The sequence below is a fragment of the Vipera ursinii genome (genome assembly GCF_947247035.1).
Source record: "Vipera ursinii genome assembly, chromosome: 1".
Taxonomy (NCBI): Eukaryota; Metazoa; Chordata; class Lepidosauria; order Squamata; family Viperidae; genus Vipera; species Vipera ursinii.
The window spans coordinates 2,726,821-2,746,349 of NC_139512.1; the positions used below are offsets into that span (position 1 = coordinate 2,726,821).

Sequence of the window (19,529 nt, forward strand, 5' to 3'; positions counted from 1 at the left end):
TGCCGGCATCAACCTCCCTTCGCCCTGTGCGTTCCCACAGTGAGGGCCTCCTCAGGGTGCCACCGGTCAGAGAATGTCGATTGGTGGCCCCCAGGGGGAGGTCCTTCTCTGTGGGCGCCCCGGAGCTATGGAACCAGTTACCGGTTGAGCTCCGGACGGTGCCCGATCTTCGCTCCTTTCGCCGCGATCTAAAGACATTCTTATTCGAACAAGCCGGCCTGGCCTGATGGGGGATTGGTGGGTTTTTTTTACTGCTGTTTTATTGGGGTTTTAATATTGTATTGACTGTTTTTAGTGGGCATGTATTTAATCCTTTTTTAATTTTTGTAATTCTGTATTTTTATTCTTGCCCTGTTCACCGCCCTGAGTCCTTAGGGAGAAGGGCGGTATAGAAATATTATTAAATAAATAAATAAATAAATAAATGCACAAAGCAGGCACACAAAGAAGCACTGAAGTATCAGCGGAAGACTTCTTTAGAGTTCTAAAGCATTCACATGCAGCAGGAACATTTAGTTGGCCTGATTCAATCAAACCTCTTTCAACTTCTCTTGAGAAAGAAAAAGGTTAAAAAAGAAGTTCTAAACAAGTACACAGAATCACCGTTTGCCACGGCTGAACCTTTAAAAAAGCTATTCCATCATTCATTCAGGATCTCTGTTCTCTCCCACACCACCCGCATTTTAGACCCCGCCTCTTTTATCTGCTAGCTAGCTTGCTGCCTCCAGAACTCCTTTAAAGCTTGCTTAAAAGCAAAGTCAATCTTCTTAAGATATCAAAGAGGATGGCACTCCAACCAGGTTGTACCATTGCATAAAGATACAGAAGGAAACCATCAGCTTTCTACTCAGACAAGAATCTCCAATTGTTCCATTTTGATTTGATCATCTCTGTTTCATGCCGGGTGCAACGAGGAGGATATCTGGGATCAGACAAGCTTTTGACAAAGTCGATCCATTTTGCCAATCATCCAGGAGCTTAGAGGAGAGGTGCATCCAGATGGAAATCTGGAATCTCTGAATCCCTCGATGTAGATGAGCACAAATGTTTTCTTTTATTATTATTTCCTTGTTTTGGACCTTCTGCAGATATTTAGGATCTTCGGAGCACGCACTTTGGGAAAGCATGACTTAGCAGCCTGCAATTCTGAAAAACTGAGCTGATGCAACTCTTTTGGAGTTGTTTCAGTACTCTGCAAGTTGTGAAGTTTCTGGAAAAGGATCAGTGTGGATTTTGGATTCTATAAGTTGACCACAGAAGAATGATGATAGTTACTAAGTAGGACATAAGTCTCCTAAGGTATTCCTGATCCAGTATAACCTACCTTAGACTTTCCCCCCAAAGTATATCAAACATTCAAGGAGAGGAAACTTCAGTCTAAAAAGAGGCAATTTGGTTCTGGTGTCTGGATCTACCCAACAATTGGGACATTTTGCTCTGAAAAAGTTGGGAGAGGCAAGAGGATCAGTCAGTCCATTTTGTTGCTATTTCTGCTCTTGCAAATGTGCTTCTAGAGCAACTTCTGCACCAGCTGGAACTGTCCAAGGTGCTGAAATTATCTGCCATTGAGCAGATCACCAACGTTTTTTGCAAGCAGATGAACCATTCTGGAAACAAATAAAGCTGAGAAGTCCATGGTTCAGCTGGGAAAATAAAGAGGAATATGGCAGAGGGAGCATCCATCTCTGACTTCAACAAGTCCAACTTCTTTCTGAACAATTCTGCCTGTGCTGCAGAGTTGTGCACTAATGGCTCGGAGCCACCCACTCCCCCATATTTGGTAGATGCCTGGCTGGTCCCACTCTTGTTTGCCATTCTGATGTTAGTTGGGCTTCTGGGCAACTCTCTGGTAATCTACGTCATCATCAGACACAAGCCAATGAGGACAGTGACCAACTACTACATTGGTAAGACAATCTGGAGGCATTCAGATGGGGAAGGGTTGTAATGGAGGTGATGCTTTTAAACTGGGGCCAAAAACTGAATGAGATAAAGAGATTCAATGTAATATGAAGTTGTATGGTGATTACCAGCTATAAAAGAGTACAGAGAAGTGAGGAACTGAATTGAGAATTTCAGGATAATAAAAACAGCCTGGGTTTTGGCTTTCTACTTTGTGAAAAAAATGTACTGAAAAAAAGCAATAGAAAAAAGCAGATTTTCTTAAAGTAATGATTGGGGTGAGGGTGTTAGCTTTTTCCACTTTAATATTCACTTACGGAAATTGACACATTCTTAAGATATCCACCTCCTGCAGCTTCTTATTAGTTTCTTACTGTATTCTGATCTTCTTTTGAATGCATGCTTGGTTCTAAGCCAGCTTGATAAAGGGAGAGACAAAGGCAAATTTCATCACTGTTTAAAGACAAGCAGCCTCTGCTCTTGCTTCAACAGCCAACCTGGCTACCACCGACATCATTTTCCTGGTTTGTTGCGTTCCCTTCACTGCGATGCTGTATCCGCTTCCAGGCTGGATCTTTGGAGAATTCCTATGTAAATTTGTCAACTACATCCAACAGGTGAGCAATGTCTGAATTTGGAAACTTCTCTGTTCAAGTCTTTTTTTGTCTACAGGGATCTCTAGCTAATTTCAAGTGCCGTACCTGAATTACGGTGTCTCTTACTATCTCAGCTCAGAAATGTAAAACTCTAGCTCATTTTGAAATCGGATCTTCAAAACAACATCCATGATGAAGTTTCTTATGAAGGATAACAGTGTTATATTTCTGGCTCTGTGCATAGATATGGGGAATAGTGAATGAATGTAGCCTGTAAGTATATACAGGTAGTCCTTGACATACGACCACAATTGAGCCCAAAATTTCTGTTGCTAAGCGAGACTGTTGTTAAGTGTATATGGTCCCATTTTATGATCTTTCTTGCCATCGTTGTTAACCGAATCACTGCAGTTGTTAAGTTAGCGACACGGTTGTTAAGTGAATCTGGCTTCCTCATTGACTTTGCTTGTCAGAAGATTGCAAAAGGGGTTCACATGATTCCCCGGGACACTGCAACCGTCATAAATATGAACCGCTTCTCAAGCATCCAAATGTAAATCACGTGATCATGAGGATGCTGCAACAGTCATGTGTGAAACATGGTCGTAAGTCACTTTTTTCAGTGCCGGTGTAACTTTGATCGGTCACTAAATGAATGGTTGTAAGTCAAGGACTACTTGTACTGTATCTGTTGTGAATCAGTGCTGTTTGTGTGTGAGTATGAGTGAATCAAATGTCAGTGAGTACCCATCAGTATACTGTAGTACTGATATACCATTGGTGATCCTTTACTTATTTTATTTATTAAATTAAATAATTTAATAAATTTAAATAAATTAAATTTACATTTATTAAATTATATTAAATCCTTGACTTATGAGCATTCATTTGGCAACCATGCAAAGTTACGGCAGCACTGAAAAAAGTGCTTTATGACCGATCCTTGCACTTATGACCATGACACATCCCCACGGTCACATGATCTTGATTTGGAGCTTGGCAACAGGGCACGTATTTACAATAGTTCCAGCATTCTGGGATCACACGATCACCATATGCGATCTTCCTGACAAGCAAAGTCAATGAGGGAAAGCAGATCCACTCAACAATCATCTGATTTGCTTAACGACCATGGCAAAAAAAGGTCAAAAAAATCAGGTGCAGTCAAGTGATGACTTGCTTAACGACCGCATCACTTAGCAAAGGAAGCTCTGGTCCAAATTGTGGATGTCAGTAAAGGACTACCTGTTTGTTAGTGAATGAATGCTGTGCATGCAAAAGACAAGTAAAAGATGAATGGAGGTGTATAAGTAAGGAATGAAATGTATGCAGATAAGAAAAAACAAATGGTAAATAGCCAGGGGTGTCAAACTCAATTTCATTGAGGGCCACATCAGCATTGCGGTTGCCCTCAGGGGGCCGGGTGGGTGTGGCCTGGGTGGGTGTGGCCTACTGGGCAGGCGTGGCTAAAGTGCATGTGGCCTACTGGATGGACGTGGCCAGCTGTACATCGTTCACATCAAGGGTGCCTATGGGGGCCTGGGCAGGAGTGGGACAGATCTGAGGGTCTCTGGGCCAGGGCCAAGGCAGTGGGGGCCGTTCCCTCACTGTTTCCAGAATGGCTTCACGGGCCGCATGAAACCACTTCGCGGGCCGGATCTGGCCCCCGGGCCTTGTGTTTGACATGTCTGAGCTAGACAGTCAAGCCTCTGTGGGCTTGACACTAACGGGAGGTGGGGGGACAAGACTGGTGGCTGGAGGCATCAGGATGCAGTGGATGGGGCCAGCAACAGAAATGGCAGTGACAGCCCCCTCCCTCCCCTGTTACCTGGATGTTGGAAGGGGAACCCTGCAGAGCACAGCTACGTGGCCATCAGGTCCGTGGCCATCCCGCCGAACAGCTGATCAGCGCGGAGAAGCAAGAGGGAGCTGGAAGCTTCCATTGCACACTGGCTGTTGGTTAGGTGTGTGGGGGGGGCAGTCAGGAGGCGTATATGTAGAGTGTTGGGAGGTGATTGCTCCCAGCGCTAACTTTGTTTGCTGTTTCTGTGATAACATGTGAATGAACCACCACCTGTGAACAGCTTGTTTCTTGTTGGAGCCAGGGGTGTGGCAAGGACATCTGACATAGATCTTGACTTAGGTCCACAATTGAGCCCAAAATTTCCGTTGCTGAGCAAGACAGTTGTTAAGTGAGGTTTTCCCCAGTTTTTGACCTTTTTTGTCAGTTATTAAATCAATCATCCCAATTGTTTGGTGAATCATGCAGTCATTAAGTGAATCTGGCTTCCCCTATTGCAGGGGTAGGCAACCTCGGCTCTTTTATGACTCATGGACTTTTATGACTCATAGCTGACTCAGAAATTCTGGGAGTTGAAGTCCATGAGTCATGAAAGAGCCGAGGTTGCCTACCCCTGTGCTATTGACTTTGGTTATTGGAAGCCAGCTGGGAATGATGGATCAGATGACCCCAGGACAATGCAACTGTCATAAATACATGCCAATTGCTAAGCCTGAATATTGATGACATGATCATGGGGATGCTGCAACTATTAAGTATGAAAATTTGGTCATAAAATAAACACTTATAAGTCAAGGACTATATCTATTATATGAATGTGCATTTATGAGTGAATCTGTATGCAAATTGGTCAAGTGATTGACAATAAATTACGCACACAAATATCTGTTTAAATTAATGGGGCGGTGTGTATGTAAGAATGGATTTACAATACAATACAATTTGTTTCTATGTGTATAAACGAAATCTTTATTTGCATTAGTAATGTGTATGAGTACCTCTGCATCTATGTGAGCAGGTGTAAATGGAGTTTGCTTTTTCCGCTGCACTATCTAAAAACATTTTAGATGTTCAAGATACTAGTCCTCACTGGACCCACTCTGCCCACAAAGATTCTATGGAAAGCCTAGGGAGTAATGACCCTTCGTGAAAGAATAAGAATAACCTGTTCCCAAGCATGCTTTTCTTTCTCCTTCAGGTTTGGTTGCTCTTCTAGCTTCTATTTAGAAAGAGAGCTTATATTTTAACTTTACACTCAGAAAATAGTTGATTCACACTTGTTATAACACGGATCTGATGTGAAACACCTCTCTCTGCCTAGTACCTTGTGAAGGCCGTACAGTGAATGCCTACAAGTAACCTCCAGCTCTTCCCATAATTATACCTGTTTTAGGTTGATGGGAAAGTCAGCAAAGTAGTCAGCAAACTAATGGAAAACATTGCAAAGAAATCCCTTGGTTTGGCTCCATAGGTCTCGGTGCAGGCGACCTGCATCACCCTGACGGCCATGGGGGTGGACCGGTGGTATGTTACTGTCTTTCCACTTCGATCCTTGCGACGGCGCACGCCACGAGTTGCTGCAACCGTCAGCATCAGCATTTGGGTTGGTGAGTAGAGACAGTCTCCAGGCTGAGTTAGAATTGTTCACTAACATGATCCAATTATTGAATGTATTATATCTGGGCAAAAACATCTGCTAAAAAAGGGGGGGAACCTAGAGAAAAACCTAATAAATACCTTCATGTTTGCCTTGAGTTACACTTATTGCCAATGATAGGTCTGCTACCATTCAGATGATACATAAAATCCTCCCAATTGAAAACTGGTAGAATTATGGTTCTTGTCCCTGATGTTTCATTATACAGTTTGCCAATCAAGGTAGTGAGCCTTGGTGGAGCAGTGGGCTAATGCCTCCTTAAGTAACACCAGCTGCCTGCAATTAGTGCAGAGCTGCCTGCAATTAGTGCAGGTTCGCATCCCACCAGGCTCAAGGTTGACTCAGCCTTCCATCCTTCCGAGGTAGGTAAAATGAGGACCCAGATTGTTGGGGGCAATTAAGCTGACTTTGTAATAATGCCGCTTGGGGTGTGTGTGTGTGAAAGCCCTAATAAGCAGGCATATACATAGAATGAAGGCTACTGCTAAGCTTGTAAGCCGCCCTGAGTCTTCGGAGAAGGGCGGGATATAAATGGAATTAAAATAAAAATAAAATAAATAGTATTTGCAACCATGTGGTTAAAGCCCTGTCTTCTTTGTGGGTGTATGTGAAAAAGGGGTGGGGCTTTGACTGAGTAGTTGTGGTCACCATCTTGACTTTCTTGTTTGGCTCCCTGCAGTATACAACCCTAATTCTAAGTTTATATGCAACCCCTTCTAACATGACAATTGAAGACGTCTTGTTAATCCACTCCTCATTTGTTGGATTATCTAAGGTTTTCAGTGTTGAGCAATTATTGTTTTAGCTGCTAAGTTTAAGCAAGCAATAAATACCTTATTTTAAACCTAAGGATCAATGGCATAAATCAACACAATAACCCTAATTCTGGGAAGCATTCGACTTTGCAACCTTTTCTGGAGGATGCTGATTTGGTTAGGTGTCTCTGTATTTTAACAATTTGCAATTCAGTGCCCTATTATAAGTTAGTGTTTCTCAACCTTGGCAAGAGCAGGGGTGGCACAGTGGTTAGAATGCAGTATTGCAAGTTAACTCTACATTCCTACTGCCAGGAGTTCGATCCTGACTGGCTCAAGGTTGACTCAGCCTTCTATCCTTCCGAAGTTGGTAAAATGAGGGCCCAGATTGTTGGGGACAATATGGTGACTCTGTAAACTGCTTAGAGAGGGCTGTAAAGCATTATGAAGCGGTGTATAAGTAAAAATGCTATCGCTATTAAGACCCCATGCTGGCTGGGGTATTCTGTGAATTGAAATCCATGCATCTTAAACTAGCCAAGATTGAGAAGCACTGCAATAGATCCGTTAGGCTGCTCAACAGATAAAGTCTCATTTAAGCCAAACGTGGTCTCCATGTCTTCACAGGCACATTTCTGCAGTTTCCTTGGTGACAGAACCGAAATGGTTTCTTATCAGCTTCCAAGATGCTTTTCAACTGCCCAAATCCTAGGTCTGTGGGATACTCTGGACAGTTGAAAAGCATCTTGGAAGCTGTGGGGTCCTGAATGGCAGGGGCATTGTGCCATTACAACACAACCAGTAACAATGACATTATAACAGAGTTGGAAAGACCATGGAGGTTGTCTGTTCTTTTTGTAGGTGTGTTATGATGTCACAAGGGACGCGGTGGCTCAGTGGGTTAGGACGCTGAGCTTGTTGATCAGAAGGTCGGCAGTTTGGCGGGTCGAATCCCGAGTGCCGCATAGCAGAGTGAGCGCTTGTTACTCGTCCCAGCTTCTGCCAACCTAGCAGTTTGAAAGTATGTAAAAATGCAAGTAGAAAAATAGGGACCACTACGGTGGGAAGGTAACAGCGTTCCATGCACCTTTGGCGTCTAGTCATGCCGGCCAAATGACCACGGAGACGTCCTCAGACAAGCGCTAGCTCTTCGGCTTTGAAACGGAGATGAGCACCGGCCCCTAGAGTTGGAAACGACTAGCACGCATGTGCGGGGGAACCTTTACCTTTATGATGTCACACACATACCCAGGGCCAGCTTTAGTTAGGGCCTAGTCAGCATTGCCTAGGGTGCCAAACCTTGGGGGGGGGGCATCAATGCTACTCAGCCTTCCATCCTTCTGAGGTTGGTAAAATGAGGACCCAGATTGTTGGGGGCAATATGCTGATACTATAAAGAGTGCTATAAAGCACTATGGAGTGGTATATAATTCTACGTGCTATTGCTATTCAAAATATAAATGAAATGCAAATTTTTGTATCAGCAGGAGGTGGCGCCATCAATCACTGTAGCCTTGGGTGTCATACAGCAAACCCTTACCAATCTTAATACAATTGTAGTAGATAACCCATGGATGACTATAGGGGTTGAGCCTGAGTTGGACTCAACAAAAGATGCCTTGGAGCAGACAGGAGTGCCAACTTGGCATCTGTCTGTAATGTCTTATGTCAGCTTTCCCCCCCCCAGGAATTTATGAGCAATAGCAACTTAAAAATTGAATTCCAAGCTGTTGCACAGCTCTAAGAGATATCTGATAGCATCACCATAAAGAAATGTCAGCAGCATTCCTGAAACTGTGATTCCAGATGCATTCACTGCCCAAAATTCCTTTTGTGGAGTCTTTAGTGCTCTCTGAGCTGCGTTGTTTGCTTGCAGATGTGTTATTACCAGACTAGGTGCAAACAACCAAGCTCAGAAGTCATCAAGGACTCCAAAATGTAACTTGAGCTACAGATCGTCTACTAGAATTCCTTTTGTTAGATAGATGGTTACGGTATATAAATTTCTGAATGAATGAAATGGGTTAATTTTTCTTGGTACAGGCAATCCTCAACTTACAACTGTAATGGAGCCTGCCCATTATAGTCACTAAGTCGTGATGGCCATAACTGACCTGATTTTTCACCCTTTTTTTTTTACAGTGGTGGTTAAGCAAATAACATGGTCATTAAGTGAACTGATTGTTCATTATGGGTCAGTTTTGCCAAAACCCATGCTGTTTTTGGGAACAACAGCAGAAAAAAAGGTAAAACATAGTCATTTGATCACAGGACGCTGCAAATAGCCATAACTGAGCATCTGAAGTATTTTGATGTGACCGTGGAGGGGCAGCCATCAGAACGTCAGTACCGAGCTTTAAGTATCCCTGGGAAGGTCTATCGTAAGTTTGAATGGTCACTAAGCGATCAGCTGTAAGTTCACAACTACCTATACTGCGCCTTTATTTTGCACACCCATTGCCAGAGGCCTTGGAAGGAGGTGTACAGGTAGTCCTCGACTTATGACCACAACTGAGCCCAAACCTCCTGGTGCTAACCGAGACAGTTGTTCAATGAATTTTGCCCCATTTTACGAGTTTTCTTGCCGCACTTGTGAAGTGAAATCACTGCAATTGTTAAATTAGTAACACGGTTGTTAACTGAAACTGGCTTCCCCATTGAGTTTACTTGTCAGAAGGTTGCAAAAAAAAGGGGATCACATGAACCTGGGACGTTGCAACCATTAAGAAGAGACTGGACAGCCATTTGTCTGAAATGGTATAGGGCAGGGATAGGCAACCTCGGCTCTTTTATGACTCTTGGACTTCAACTCCCAGAATTCCTGAGCCAGCCATGCTGAGGGGAAAGGGAGAGGTTTCCAAGCTGAGCCATGCTGGCTCAGGAATTCTGGGAGTTGAAGTCCATAAGTCATAAAAGAGCCGAGGTTGCCTACCCCTGGTATAGGGTTTCCTGCCTGAGCAGGGGGTTGGACTAGATGACCTCCAAGGTCCCTTCCAACTTTATATTATTATTATTATTATTATTATTATTATTATTATTATTATTATTATTATTATTAATATGAACATGAACCAACTGACAAGCACTTGAATTTTGGTCATGTGACCACAGGGATGCTACAACAGTTATAAGTGCAAAAAAATGGTCACAAGTCACTTTTTTTCCAATGCCGTTGCAATTCTGAACGGTCCCTAGATGAATGGTCGCTAAGTCGAGGTCTGCCTCTAGCAACAAATGGGGACAAATAAAGGCCTCCACGACAGGAGGTGCGGTAGAGTTGCCAGCCTTAATTTCCTGGGCCTTTTTCTTCACAGGTTCTTTCCTTGTCTCCATCCCGGTGCTGATTTACAACCAGCTGATAGAAGGCTATTGGTTCGGTCCTCAGACATTCTGCAGTGAGTCCTTCCCCTCCGTCTACCACGAAAGAGCCTTTATCCTGTACAACTTTTTAGCGGTTTACCTCCTCCCTTTATTGACCATCCTCGTCTGCTATAGTGCTATGCTTTACCAGATGGGACACCCCACTGTGGCGCCAGCTGATAACCACGTCCAGGTATTATGAGCTGTATGTTGTATCCGGGGTAAACTGGATGTGAGCAGTTCCTGGGTAGAGATGGAGGGGAAAGTGGCTCATAATAAGGTTAGCGAGATACAAACGCAACAGCAGTGCGGTACAGGTAGTCCTCAACTTACAACGGATCACTTAGTGACTGTTCAAAGTTCTCATGGACCTCCAAAAGGTATTTACAACCAGTTCTAAAGTTCCAGTAGCTCCTCCCTTCCCCCACGGTTACATCACAGCATGATGGGGGCTTGGCAATCGGCCTACATTTACAGACATTTGGCATTTATTTCCTTGTTTTGGCAAAAACAGCCCATAGCAAACAGTGGATTCACTTTATGGCCCTCACAGTTTATGACCCTAATGGGCAGGCTCCATTAAGGTCATAAGTCAAGGGCTACCTGCACATTCCAAAATTTTAACTCCAGAGAGACCAAACTAAGGTGAGTCCTCTCCATTTCAGGAGATAAAAGTAGAGAACTAAAATCAGGTCCAAATAACTGTCAAACCTTTAGGCACAACTGTAACGAGTTTCACAAACAACAGACACAGTTGCTTTCAAGCAAAAAAAGTTTGTACTGTACTACAAATTTGTAGCTCTTTGCTGTAATTTAGCTGGTACTCATTAAGTTTGAGCTGGATGTCTATGGAAGTTCTGTCATCCATCCAAAGATGCTTTTTCAAGAGGCCACTGGACTTTCTGTTTTTCCTTGAAGATGTTTCCCTTCTCATCCAAGAAGCTTCTTCAGTTCTGACTGAATGATGGGGGAATAGAAGGATTTATATTTCTTGCAGTCATCTGGTCATTAGCACTCTGCTAGCACTCTCAGCACTCTGAGTTGGCTGCAAGGCCATTTACACGCTTCCCCCTATCCTTGAGTCAACTCTTACAAAACTTTTCTGACTTTCTGAAATACACGACTCAATAGTACACCTGTTTACAAGGATTGGGTGGCTGACCCAGTGGCGTAGCGTGGGGGGTGCAGGGGGGGCTGGCCGCACCAGGCGCAACATCTGGGGGGGCACATTAGATGCATTTTACTTTAATTACATCAGTATTTTCATAACAAACAATACATGTGCTTAGGGGGTAAGGGTTTCTTTAACTAATCTAGTGGAAGAGACTCGAGTGCTAAAATCCACGGGTTAGGGGGCGCAAATTACTTGCCTTGCCCGGGTGCTGACAACCCACGCTACGCCACTGGGCTGACCTAGTGAATTTTAATTTAATTTAATTTAATAACACTTATATACCGCCCAAATCATAGACCTTTTCACTCTTTGGCAGCTGCCCCAAACTGAAAGTGATTCTTTTTTCCAAGCAAAATTCTCATTAAATTCTCTTTAGAAAGATTTATGGAGATGAAAAGGACAGGGTTACTAGATTCCCAGTAGCCAAACTATTTTCCATTCAGAACAGTACGGTCTCATGTATATTATGTTGAAGATTTTCTGATTTTTTCCCCCCTATGAATTGTTGAAGAGGCATGTCTCTTCGCTGGTAACAGCAAAACACGCAGCTGGCTGTTTACATAAATAAGTCTCCTAAATTCTTATCAGTTGGGACTTTTACAATCCTGAGCAGAGAAGGCTGGTTCTGATCCATATTTCACGTTAGAACACCACTGACTCGGTAAAAGAAAACCTGGCAGAATCATAATCTTCTTCCAACATTGGAAGAAGCATGGCTAAAAGTAGCAACTTATGGCTGTAAGAGTTGGTCCATAAGGAAGGTTGAGCACCTAAGAACTGATGCTTTCAAACTGTGGTGCTGGAGAAGACTCTCCCAGAATCCCTTGGATTACAAGGAGATCAAATCAGTCCATCCTAAAGGAAAGCAACCTTGATTGTTCTTTGGAAGGAAAGAAACCGAAGCTGAAACTCAAATACTTCAGCCACCAAAGAAGAAGAGAGGAAAAGAGCCGGATTGAAGGCAAAAGGAGGAGACAGCAGAGGTTGAGATGGTTAGATAATGTCATTGATATGGTGGACCTGTCAGATCAGCCATCACACCATTTCAGCTCTACTTCCGCTTTGATGGCAGCCTGCTATAAACTGTGAGGAGGAGGAAGGAAGGATAGTGGGAGGGGAGGGGACAGGAACCAGAAGTGCTAACCTGAGACAACAGTTGAATGATTCCAAGGACACAGGCATGGGAAAGCATGCGAACACCCACCAAAGAGGTGCCAGCGGCAGAACTGTTACCAAAAAACCCCCTCACTTGAACTTCATTGCACAACAGCAAGATAATCAAGGGAGAAGGGAAAATTATTTGTTTCAGCCGGGAAGTTTCAGATCTGTAACCACTTGGCTTTGGTAAAAGTACACATGTAGCTACAAATGGAGTTGAGGGTCTTTCTTTCGTAAACGCCCAAGCTGAGACAGGTCTGAAAGGTTTGGGCAGACTTTGGGAGATGGTGGGAGGACAGGGGCACCAGGCATGCTATTGTTCTGAACCAGCCCTCTTCTGGCCTTGTAAAGGCAAACCCCTTTTCAGAAAGAAGAGACTGGAGAGCGTCCAAGGCTAAAAGGCATCCGCCAAGATTTATTACGCAGTTAACAAAAACACTAGAGCTTGTCTTCTCAAGCGGAAAAGTTGCTTTCAGCAACCAGCCCCTCCCCAAACACTCCTTTTATAGAGAGCTCAGGGCGTGGTCTCCCTGTGCCTCCTCCCGAGGAGTCCCGCAGTCTTTCTTTGTTTGTTCCTGCTCGACTGCCTCCTGCGTCGGGCGTCCTTGAACAGGGCCAGCTGTGGGTCATCTTCCTCCGCACTCTCGGGCTCACGCAGCTGAGAAGAGGTCCCCGGCTGAGGACTCTGCAAAGCCTCCAAACCATCATCAGCCGGTTCGTTTCCCTCCTCCCCCTCAGAGTCATCCGATACATCGGAGCCGGCTGTCGGACCCACAGGCTGGCCCTGAGTCACAACAGCTATGTCCGTGGGGTTGCAGGGAGTTGGACACGATTTAGCGACTGAACAAGAAGAAGAGGAGACTTAAAGTGGACATTTCAGTGTAATATTATTTTAATGACACCATACTATATCTCTCCACCTTCCTTTTTCCTTGGGGTCACCTCTTCTTCCTCCTTTCTGTGCCCCAATATAGGTACAGCAGCTGGCAGAATTCTCTGAAGCTTTGCGAGCCAAGATCTCTCGTATGGTGGCCATCATCATTGCTCTCTTCACCATCTGCTGGGGTCCGGTGCAGCTTCTGATCCTCTTCCAAGCCTTTGACTCCAGCTTTCAGCACAATTATTATACCTATAAGGTGAAGATTTGGGCTCACTGCATGTCCTACGCCAATTCTTCCCTCAACCCCATTGTCTATGCCTTCATGGGCACTAATTTTCGGAAGGCCTTCAAGAAAGTTTTCCCACTGGCCTTCAAGAAGAGGGTGGGTGATCGCAACATCACCGGCCAAGCCCACCTCAATACCGAGATGCAGTTTGTCTCATCAGGAATGTAGGTCTAAAATAAGTGTCTCTCCTATACAGGTAGTCCTTGACTTACAACCATTTGTTGAGTGAACATTCGAAGTTACAACGGCACTGGGAAAAAGTGACTTATGACCATTTTTCACACTTATAACCATTGCAGCATCCTCAAGATCATGTGATTAAAATTCAGATGCTTTGCAACTGGCTCATATTTATGACGGTTGCAGTGTCCCGGGGTCATGTGATCCCCTTTTGAGAACTTCTGACAAGCTAAGTCAGGGGTCGGCAACCTGAAAAAGCAAAAGAGCCACTGGGAACCGGTTCCATCACACATAAAAAAGTGGGAGCTGTGCGCGTGCATCCATGCATGCGCATGCGCACAAAACAAAATGTTTTGCGCATGCGCAAAACTTTTTTGCGCATGCGCGTGCGTGGATACACGTGCACGGTTCCACTTTTTTTATGTGGACGCACCTGCACGCCAGCGGCAACGGGTCTCTGTGGTGACGGGCGCTGGGTTGCGGCACCGCCTTCAGCCCGGGCGTCGCCGGAGCCACCCCCGGGACCTCCAAACTGCCACCCGACCTCCGCCCAAACACCAGCAGGTCTCGACACGGGTGTTCGGGCGGAGCTGCGCGCGCACCTTGGAGAGCTGTGCGCGCAGCTCCGCCCAAACAGCAGTTTGGAGACCTGCTGGTGCCGGTTTAGAAAGCTGCCGCGAGCCGCGGCACCTTTCTAAACCGGCACCAGCAGGTCTCCAAATTGCACCTCCGCCTGAACACCAGCAGGTCTCCAAACGGGTGTTCGGGCGGAGGTGCGAGAGAGGTGTGCGTGCAGCTCTCCAAACCTTTGGAGTGGGGCGCGCGCACTTCCTCCCGTTCGGAGTGCTGCGCGCGCACCTCCTCCCGTTCGGAGTGGTGCACGCACACCTCCTCCCGTTCGGAGAGGTGCGCATGCACCGGGCGACTGGGAGCCACAGGAGACGGCTCAAAGAGCCACATGCAGCTCCTGAGCCACGGGTTGCCGACCTGTGAGCTAAGTCAATGAGGAAGCCAAGTTCACTTAACAACCATTTTACTAACTCAACAACTGCAGTGATTCTCTTAAGGTGGTATCTTGCTCAATAGTAGTAACTGTGAGAGGGATCTCGGAGTCCTAGTGGACAATCACTTAGATATGAGCCAGCAGTGTGCTGCAGCTGCCAAAAAAGCCAACACAGTTAGGCTGCATTAACAGAGGGATAGAATCAAGATCAAGTGAAGTACTAATACCACTTTACAATGCCTTGGTAAGGCTACTTGGAATACTGCATCCAGTTTTGGTCACCACGATGTAAAAAAGATGTTGAAACTCTAGAAAGAGTGCAGAGAAGCGCAACAAAGTTGATTAGAGGTCTGAAGGCTAAAACATATGAGGAGCGGTTGCTGGAATTGGGTATGTCTAGTTTAATGAAGAGAAGGATGAGGGGGGACATGATAGCAGTGAAGCGCCTGAAGGCAGGACAAGAAGCAACGGATGGAAACTAATCAAGGAGAGAAGCAACCTAGAACTAAGGAGAAACTTTCTGGCAGTTAGAACAATTAATCAGTGGAACAACCTGCCTCCAGAAGTGGTGAATGCTCCAACACTGGAAGTTTTTAAGAAGAGACTGGACAGGGGGTTGGACTAGATGACCTCCAAGGTCCATTCCAACTTCATTATTATTATTAACACTGGGGCAAGAAAAGTCATAAAATGGGGCAAAACTCACTTCGCAACTGTCTTGCTTAGCAATAGAAATTAAGGGCTCAACTGTGGTCATAAATCAAGGACTACCTATAAATTGTTTTGCCTTCTAGTTGATCCTACAGCGTTTTCCTATGTGTAAGGTGCGTTGGAGAGCTTGTGATTGCTCAAATGTCATTGGAATCCACTTGCCAATGGCCCGTGACCAATAGTGAGAGACGCTATAAGATGTAGTCTAGCAACAGTCAAGTCCCACATAAGTAACCAACCTCAAGAAACGAGAACAGCCACATATTTCAAAATGGCAGCTTTCATGTTAGTCAGGAATAAAAACATGCCTTGAAAACCGTAAGAATAAAGGGAGACTTAAATCAATCAAGGCAGAATCTCTCTGAAATATTTCTTTTTCACAATCCCCATCACGGGACTGGGTAACCTCTTCTCATGCTAGCTAATGGCCAGTACGGATTCCCTATCCCTTAAGGACACTTGGATCCAACTGCTATTCAGTCTATGGCTTCTGGGTAAATCATGGGCCAATCATACAAGCCATACAAACTCAGGATCCGAAAAGATCTTGACAAACTCGAATAATGGGCTCTATCCAACAAAATCAGTTTCAATGTAGAAAAAAGCAAAGTCTTACACTTAGGCAGGAAAACCCAAAGGAACAAATACAGATTGGGTGAGACCTGGCTTGGAGGCAGTAACTATGAGAGGGACCTTGGAGTCCTGGTGGACTATGAGCCAGCAGTGTGCAGCAGCAACCAAAAAAGCTAATATAATCCTGGGTTGTCTAAACAGAGGCATAGAATCAAGATTACGCGAGGTACTAGTGCCACTTTATAAAGCCCTAGTTAAGACCACACCTCGAATACTGCAGCCAATTTTGGTCACCATATCACCAAAAAAGATGTTGACACCTTGGAAAAAGTTCAGAGAAGAGCAACTAAGATGATCAAAATCTGAAGACCAAAACGTACGAAAAATGGCTGCGGGACTTGGGTTTGGCTAGTAGTCTAAAGAAAATAAGAAATAGGGGAGACATGATAGCAGTATTCCAGTATCTGAGGGGCTGCCACAAAAAAGAGGGGCATCAAACTATTCTCCAAAACACCAGAGGGAAGGATGAGAAACAACGGTTGGAAGCTGATTAAGGAGAGAAGCAACCTGGAATTAAGGAGAAACTTCCTGACAGTGAGGACAATCAACCAATGGAACAGCTTACCCCCAGAAATCATGGGTGCTTCATCGCTGGAAGCTTTTAAAAAGAGACTGGACAATCACCTGTCTGAGATGGTACAGGTCCTCCTGCTTGAGCAGGGGGCTGGACTAGAAGACCTCCAAGGTCCCTTCCAGCTCTTTTCTATTCTATTCTGAATATCACTTTTTCCCACTGCCAGCCCTTCCTGGTTGATCAGATCAAGAAAGCTCACAAAAATACTAAAGCTCTAATACTTATTGATATTGGCTAGAACAGGGGTCGGCAACCCACGGCCCCGGAGCCGCATGTGGCTTTTTCATCCCTCTGTTGCGGCTTCCTGTCGCTCAAAATATGTGTCACAACCGCCAATGTGCGACACCCGCCGGCAAGAGATTTATTGTGCTTTTCGACCCCCAGTAGGCTGAGGTTCAGGAGCAAAAATCACATTAACCAGGTAAAATAAATATTTTAATTGGCTATTATTTTGCAAATATATATTTTGCATTATTCAGTGAAATAGTCCTTTTTTAATTCAAGTTGACAGCTGACTGCACACTCCGGTACACACGATAAAAGGATGACCGGCACACAGAAGCAGATGGCATTTTTGGTTTGCTGCAGGTGGATAATTTAAGATCGGCTTTTTATTTCATAAATATGAGGAGGACTCAAATAGACATCGAGTATTTTATTTGAAAGTAACCTTCACCCCAGTGTCTTTTTCGGAGTTCAAAATGTTTTTGTTGCATGAAGAAATAAAAATTTGTTTTCTCTGTAGCAGTTCATTGATTTCATAAATGCAACACACTATAGTTTTTTTACACATAGCATAAAGGTAAAAAAAATGATATATGCAGTGTTATCTTCATTTTAGATGTCAAAAGAGTTTTGTGGCTCTTGGTGTTCTCTTTTCTGTGGGAAACGGGTATAAATGGCTCTGGTTTAAGGTTGCCGACCCCTGGACTAGAACAGATCCCTGAAACCTTGATAGTGTTTCTCTTTCCCTCACTCTTATACCTATGAGAGCTCTGACTAACTTTAAGGGACAAAAGAAAAGTACAAAGTCAGAACCCCCCTCATGCGTGAAAATAAGTACGGAAGTTTCTGCTGGAATTAAAAAAAAAATATTACAGCATCTTGCACAAATTCTAGCGATGTCATAACAACCTTTCCCACTAGATGGCAATATTTCCTAATCAAATTGAACTCCCAGTTCAACAACACAAATCTACTAGAGAAATTTTGTATTTTCAGCTGAAAAGAAAGGAATAATTGATTGTTTCCTAGTCGAAAGTAACTCCTCCTTTTTAAGATACAGGTAGTCCTAATTTATACCCACAACTGAGCCCAAAATTGGCATTGCTAAGGAAGGCAGTTGTTAAGTGAGTTGCACTCCCATTTTACAACCTTTTTCTCACAATTGTTATGCAAATCATGCAGTCGTTAAGCGAATCTGGCTTCCCTCATTGACTTTACTCCTGGGAAAGTTACAGATGGTGATCATAGGTCCCCATGGGGATGCTGCAGTTGTCATAAATAAATCCCAGTGGCCAAGAGCCTGAATTTTGATCACATGACCATGGGGATACAAACTACAATGGTTGTGAAAAATGGTCTTAAGTTACTTTTTTTGTGCCGTTATAATTTTGAGCAGCCATTAAGTGAACGGTTGTAAGTTGAGGACTACCTGTACAACAAATGTCAAAAAAGTCATGATATTGGGAGTAATGGATCAGGATGAATAGAATAGAATAGAATAGAATAGAATAGAATAGAATAGAATAGAATAGAATAGAATAGAATAGAATAGAATAGAATAGAATAGAATAGAATAGAATAGAATAGGAATGGAACGGAACGGAACAGAATAGAATAGAATAGAATAGAATAGAATAGAATAACTTGATTGTCACTTTGAATGTACACTAATCGGCATACATTAAAATAAAATGTCGTTGCATACAGCTCTCACCTCCTCCGATATACACTACATAAATATGACAGAAATAAATAAATACAGAATTATGCATACAGGGAGTGCAGAATTATTAGGCAAATGAGTATTTTGACCACATCATCCTCTTTATGCATGTTGTCTTACTCCAAGCTGTATAGGCTCGAAAGCCTACTACCAATTAAGCATATTAGGTGATGTGCATCTCTGTAATGAGAAGGGGTGTGGTCTAATGACATCAACACCCTGTATCAGGTGTGCATAATTATTAGGCAACTTCCTTTCCTTTGGCAAAATGGGTCAAAAGAAGGACTTGACAGGCTCAGAAAAGTCAAAAATAGTGAGATATCTTGCAGAGGGATGCAGCACTCTTAAAATTGCAAAGCTTCTGAAGCGTGATCATCGAACAATCAAGCGTTTCATTCAAAATAGTCAACAGGGTCGCAAGAAGCGTGTGGAGAAACCAAGGCGCAAAATAACTGCCCATGAACTGAGAAAAGTCAAGCGTGCAGCTGCCAAGATGCCACTTGCCACCAGTTTGGCCATATTTCAGAGCTGCAACATCACTGGAGTGCCCAAAAGCACAAGGTGTGCAATACTCAGAGACATGGCCAAGGTAAGAAAGGCTGAAAGACGACCACCACTGAACAAGACACACAAGCTGAAACGTCAAGACTGGGCCAAGAAATATCTCAAGACTGATTTTTCTAAGGTTTTATGGACTGATGAAATGAGAGTGAGTCTTGATGGGCCAGATGGATGGGCCCGTGGCTGGATTGGTAAAGGGCAGAGAGCTCCAGTCCGACTCAGACGCCAGCAAGGTGGAGGTGGAGTACTGGTTTGGGCTGGTATCATCAAAGATGAGCTTGTGGGGCCTTTTCGGGTTGAGGATGGAGTCAAGCTCAACTCCCAGTCCTACTGCCAGTTTCTGGAAGACA

At 44.1% G+C, this 19,529-nt stretch overlaps 2 protein-coding genes across 2 annotated transcripts in view; one reads left to right on the forward strand and one right to left on the reverse strand.

The window, feature by feature from the left end:
* LOC310632727 (uncharacterized protein) overlaps positions 1–19,529 on the reverse strand; it is a 474,991-nt gene that overhangs the window by 392,277 nt on the left and 63,185 nt on the right. The window lies entirely within an intron of this gene.
* KISS1R (KISS1 receptor) lies at positions 1,263–18,370 on the forward strand. The gene is made up of 6 exons (XM_083350202.1): positions 1,263–1,907; positions 2,395–2,519; positions 5,771–5,906; positions 10,026–10,264; positions 13,378–13,989; positions 14,757–18,370. The coding sequence occupies exons 1-5, from the start codon at positions 1,664–1,666 to the stop codon at positions 13,735–13,737; spliced, it is 1,104 nt and encodes a 367-aa protein (XP_083206328.1). The 5' UTR covers positions 1,263–1,663; the 3' UTR covers positions 13,738–13,989; positions 14,757–18,370.

Coding starts and splice junctions, on each gene's coding strand:
- KISS1R (XM_083350202.1), top strand. CDS start 1,664: ATGGCAGAGGGAGCATCCATCTCTGACTTCAACAAGTCCAACTTCTTT. Junction 5,907..10,025: donor CAGCATCAGCATTTGGGTTG/GTGAGTAGAGAC, acceptor TTTTCTTCACAG/GTTCTTTCCTTGTCTCCATC. Junction 10,265..13,377: donor CAGCTGATAACCACGTCCAG/GTATTATGAGCT, acceptor GCCCCAATATAG/GTACAGCAGCTGGCAGAATT.